Genomic DNA, 5282 nt, shown 5'->3' on the forward strand with positions numbered 1-5282 from the left:
TTTTGTAATCTCTTAATTTTGTAATAATTTTGCGAAAAGTTTCAATTTTCAGATTACATAAAATTTTATAATTTTCGTATAGAGGTTTCTACAAGGAAATATCTTTTTATTAAATTTATATCGGGTATACAACTAATTAGTTTCGTATTTGTTATTAGTAACCTCATATCTATTTATGTAAACAACGGAGTTTCCCTCTCGAATACCTGGCCGCCTTCGAGAGTAACTGTGGCCTTACCGCGGTAAGGGGCGCTGCCGCGGGGGACGCCATTATTTCCCCTAAATACTCGTGGGTTGTGGAGCTTGACACAGTCAGGCGAAGCAACCATAAGAACCAGATGATATGAATTTACAACAAAAAGAAAAAAACCAAAAATTCGTGCCGCGCTGCGACACAATACCATCCTCCGAAGAGGATACCCTGCTGGCCTCCAGCCAAGAAACGGCTGAGTCAGCAAAGAGTAAGGGAAGTACCAGCCATAGCACACCCTTACCAAGAAAGCAACAACAACAACAAAAAGTTATACCACAAACATCGCAAAAGGCGGCAGACGGCACTCAGAGAGAGAGTCAGGCCGCACGAAAACACAAATCCGAGGGTGCCCTCATGAAATCTCGCTACACGAAGGCGAGGTTCATTCTAAGCAAGATTGCCAAAAATGAACTCGCTGGAGCAACTGACGAGCGCGACGCGGCTGACAAATTAAAATACCAGCAGGTGGTTAAGGAGTACGAAGACTTCTTATCCAAAAAACCCAAAGAGGACGACAACAAAAAAGGCGATGCGAAGAAGAGAAATAGGTCACAGGACGTGATCGATCAGGCACCGAAGAGACCTAAGGTGTCCAGCAGCATCGAAGAAACGAAGCAACGACCGTTCAGTGAGGTGGTTAAGGATAACCTCCTCTATGCACTGATCGACGAAACCACAAACAGTGGCAAAGTGGTCCTGCAGAAGTGGGGGCAAGTGGAGGCCAAACTGTCCAAGCTCGTGCTAGACAAGCATGTGGTTGGAGCACAGGGCGGAACTCTCCCTTCCTTTGATTCTGCAGGAGTACTTCGCGGCTGTAGAGTGATCAAGTGCGACGACGACTGGTCAAGGGTTGTCCTAGAAAAGTGTGTTGTTGAGATCAACAGCACACTGGAAGGCTTAAAACTTAAGCTTATTCCGGCCAAGGACATCCCTTGCCCTCCTCGCGCTCGCATCTGGCTACCGGTGATGGACTTGAGCGGTGCAGAAGTGCTGAAATACCTGGAGTCGCACAATCCTGCGGTGCCGATGGACGACTGGGCAATCGTGAAGGCAGAAAAACCGCAAAAGAGCAGCATGTCATTCGTTCTGCAGATAAACGATGAGTGCCTGCCAATATTAAAACAACAAGACAACAAAATGCGGTTTGGTCTGAGAAAGGCCAAACTGAAAATTTTCAAAGCAGACAGCAATGAAAATGAGGAAGACCCAGATGAGGTCGACAACAACATTCAGCTAGAAAGGCTAGAAAAGCTGGACCTAGCTGAGGACAACAATAAACCCGATGCCTAGAGCCATACAGGTGAATCTGCAGCACTCGAAATGTGCTACAGAGAATCTGGATGTCTTCCTCAGGGAAGGGGACATCGACATCGGTTTCATACAGGAGCCCTGGGTCAGAGACAACGAGATTAAGGGGTTCCAAAACAACCAGAACATCAACGTATTCTACAACAAAGCTGACGGTAAGCCACGGTCATGCATAATCACTAAAAACACTTAAAAGCTTTTCTGTGTTCTAATTTCAGTACTCCCGACTTAACGGTGGTGAAAGTGGAGCTGCAGAAATCGGCGATATACCTGGCATCAGTGTATATGCCACATGAGAAACCGGCGCCGCCAGACGAAATGGCTCGATTCCTGTCAACACTAAACAACACAGACAAACTATTGATGTTCTGTGACGCAAACGCCAGAAACGAGCTCTGGGGCAGCTCAGAGACGAATGAAAGAGGTGAGTCACTTTTTGAATTCCTATTAAACACCAACCTAGACATATGTAATGTAGGGACCACCCCAACCTTCACTTTTCCGAGCTCGGCAAACTTTCCAGGCTGGGAAGAGGTCTTAGACGTTACCCTATGCACAAACAATAATTCCCAAATAGTCACAAATTGGAGAGTATCCGACCAGAAATCCTTTTCGGATCATAGCTGGATCCTCTTTGATATCAATCTTAAGCTTGAGAAACCAATCCCACATAGAAATCCTAGAAGAACAAACTGGCGCACATTCCGTAGAGTGACCCAGTCTAAACTTCAGCACATAAATAAAACCATAACGTCAAGGGAAGACCTAGATGAGAAAGTAAGAGCTTTCGAAACTTCCCTGACGAAAGGACTTGAAGCTTCATGTCCCGCCACATATGACAAAACAACCTATCCTACCTAGTGGAATGAAGATCTTAGTAAACTCAGAAAAATGATAAGAGAAATCTTCAATATCTGCTACAAACATAAATACTTGAAACCCTACAAAGACTGCCTTAGGGAATACAAGAAAGCAATCAAAGAGGCTCGGACAGAGGCTTGGAGAGATTTTTGTAGTTCCATAGAATCGACCAAAGATACGGCCAGACTAGGCAAGCTTTTATCCAAGGAACACTCCTGCCCTTCCTTCTTGAAGAAAGATAACGGAGAGTGGACAAAATCATCAGCCGACACTCTAGAACATCTGGTAAATACACACTTCCCAGGCAACACAGAATATATTGAGAACAATACTGACAGTGTTCAAACATCCAAACTATCACCCATTGTAATCAACCACATCGTATCCCAAGACAGAATATTATGAGCGATAAAAAACTTTGAACCATATAAGGCAGCCGGTCCAGATGGGATATTCCCAGCCATGCTGTAGAACACTCGAGAAACGACGATTCCTTGGCTGGAGGTCTTTTTCAGGAAAAGCCTTATGCTGGGGCACATACCAAAAAGCTGGAGGAGGGTTAAGGTAATATTTATCCCTAAAGCTGGTAGACGCGGTCATGATACAGCGAAAGATTCCAGACCCATCAGCCTATCCTCCTTCATCCTCAAAACTCTTGAGCGATTGTTGGATGTATATCTCAGGGAAAAGATTACAGACTCAACGATCTCACCATCTCAACATGCCTATCTCAAAGGAAAGTTCACAGAGACAGCTCTTCATGAGGTTGTAAGTGCGATTGAGAGGAGCATAGAATACAAGCAATACTCACTAGTCGCTTTTCTCGACATAGAGGGGGCCTTCAACAATGTTACAACAAGATCTATAATTGAGGCTCTTAGCATGTTAGGCATAGACATAGGGCTCAACGAATGGATAGAGAACATGCTCAAAACTAGAATAATCATCGGTGAGGTAGGCAGCAGCACGATAAAACGCTCTGTCAACAGGGGAACCCCTCAGGGAGGGGTCTTATCCCCTCTGCTGTGGTTACTAGTCGCCAACAACATTCTCACCAAACTTAACCGAAAAGGAATTAAAGTGGTGGCGTACGCGGACGACATAGTGCTTATGGTTTCAGGAATGTTTCCAACCACAATCAGTGAGATTATGGAAGGAGCTCTGGTATTACTCAGCAATTGGGCCACGGACTGTGGTTTAAGTGTAAACCCGAGAAAAACAGAACTGATGCTATTCAGCAAGAAAACCAAGGTGCCAAACTTTAATCTCCCAAAACTAAACGGCGTCAGCCTCACGCTAACCAAACAGGCAAAATACTTAGGGGTTATCCTGGACCCCAAACTCAGCTGGAAGTCCAACGTAGAGTACAGGGTAAAGAAAGCAAATATAGCACTTTACACGTGTAAGAGAATGTTGGGAAAAAAATGGGGTCTCCAACCAAAATTATCCAACTGGTCCTACACAGCCATTGTAAGGCCAATACTAACATATGCGGCACTGGTTTGGTGGCCTCCAACAGAAAGGAAATACAACAAAACTAAGCTGAACAAGATACAAAGAACAGCGTGTATCCTAACTACAGGAGCGCTTAGCACCAGTCCTACTGAAGCGCTCAATGTACTAACACATCTATTGCCATTAGATTTACACATTAAAACAATAGCTACTTGCAGCGCGGTGAGACTCAGAGCCATAGGAAGCTGGACAACAAGGTCGTACGGTCACAGTAAGATCCTCCTACAGGGACCCCCGCTGCTCAAAAACGGATCAGACTACACAGTCCCCGACCTAAACTTCAAGAAAGGCTTTACGGTACGTTTCCCACCGAGAGCCGAGTGGAGCAAAGGAGAGGTGATTGGAAGATACGACATCGAAATTTATACCGATGGTTCTAAGATGAACTGTGGTGTGGGAGCTGGCTTCCATTCGGAGCCACTCAACCTATCTCAATCAATTCGTCTTCCTGATTATGCCACCGTGTTCCAGGCAGAACTTTTAGCGATCAGAGAAGCATGCAAATCCCTAGAACTCTACAAGGTAGTTGGTGCAAGAGTAGCTATCTTCTCAGACAGTCAAGCAGCTATTAAGGCCTTAGACTCCAACTACATTTCATCAAAACTGGTCCTACAGTGTAGAGAGGAGCTGAAACTGCTCAGCCATTGGCTTGAAATTACCCTGATATGGGTTCCTGGTCATAGGAACATACGAGGCAATGAGATAGCGGATGAGCTAGCAAGAAAGGGCTCAACACTAGACATAGCAGAGGCGGTGGCAGTTTCCACCCCACTGAACACACTAAAAGCATCTATTGCTTCACACTATCATGCTTTAGCCGAAAGAAGATGGAAGCAAATACCTACATGTATCACAACAAAAAACACATGGCCGTCATATAAAATCCAAAGGACGAATGACCTGTTAGGATGTTCTCGGCCAAACATTTCACGTATCACTGCAACCCTTACAGGACACTGGAAAGTAGGGGATCATGCAGCCAGACTCAATCTACCCTTCAATCCTATCTGTAGAAGCTGTCAAGCGGAAGGGGCGAAGGAAAGTCTGTTCCACTATTTATGTGAATGTCCGGGACTAGCCAGGGCACGACTCCGATCCTTCGGTAAGCCTTTCCTACAGCAAATTAAGGAGTCATCGAGATAAAGGATTTGCTCCTATACTTGGACCTCACTAAATGGATCTGACTTGGAAACAAAAAAAAAAAAAAAATCTCATCATTTCACGAGATAGTGGTATTAAAACGGTGCTGGTCACTAATTAGGAGCATTCTCAGCTAAGTAATGTTCAACCACCTCAACAACAACAACAACAACAACAAGGAAATATCTTTTTATTAAATTTATAT

The 5282-nt window shown here is 44.7% G+C and overlaps 1 protein-coding gene across 1 annotated transcript; it reads left to right on the forward strand.

Annotated features, from left to right (window-relative positions):
• Positions 1-343: 343 nt before the first annotated feature.
• LOC128861935 (uncharacterized) lies at positions 344-1543 on the forward strand. The gene has a single exon (XM_054100310.1). It carries the CDS (start codon positions 344-346, stop codon positions 1541-1543), a length of 1200 nt encoding a protein of 399 aa, XP_053956285.1.
• Positions 1544-5282: the final 3739 nt, after the last annotated feature.

Source organism: Anastrepha ludens, chromosome 4 (assembly GCF_028408465.1).
Source record: "Anastrepha ludens isolate Willacy chromosome 4, idAnaLude1.1, whole genome shotgun sequence".
NCBI classification, from domain to species: Eukaryota; Metazoa; Arthropoda; class Insecta; order Diptera; family Tephritidae; genus Anastrepha; species Anastrepha ludens.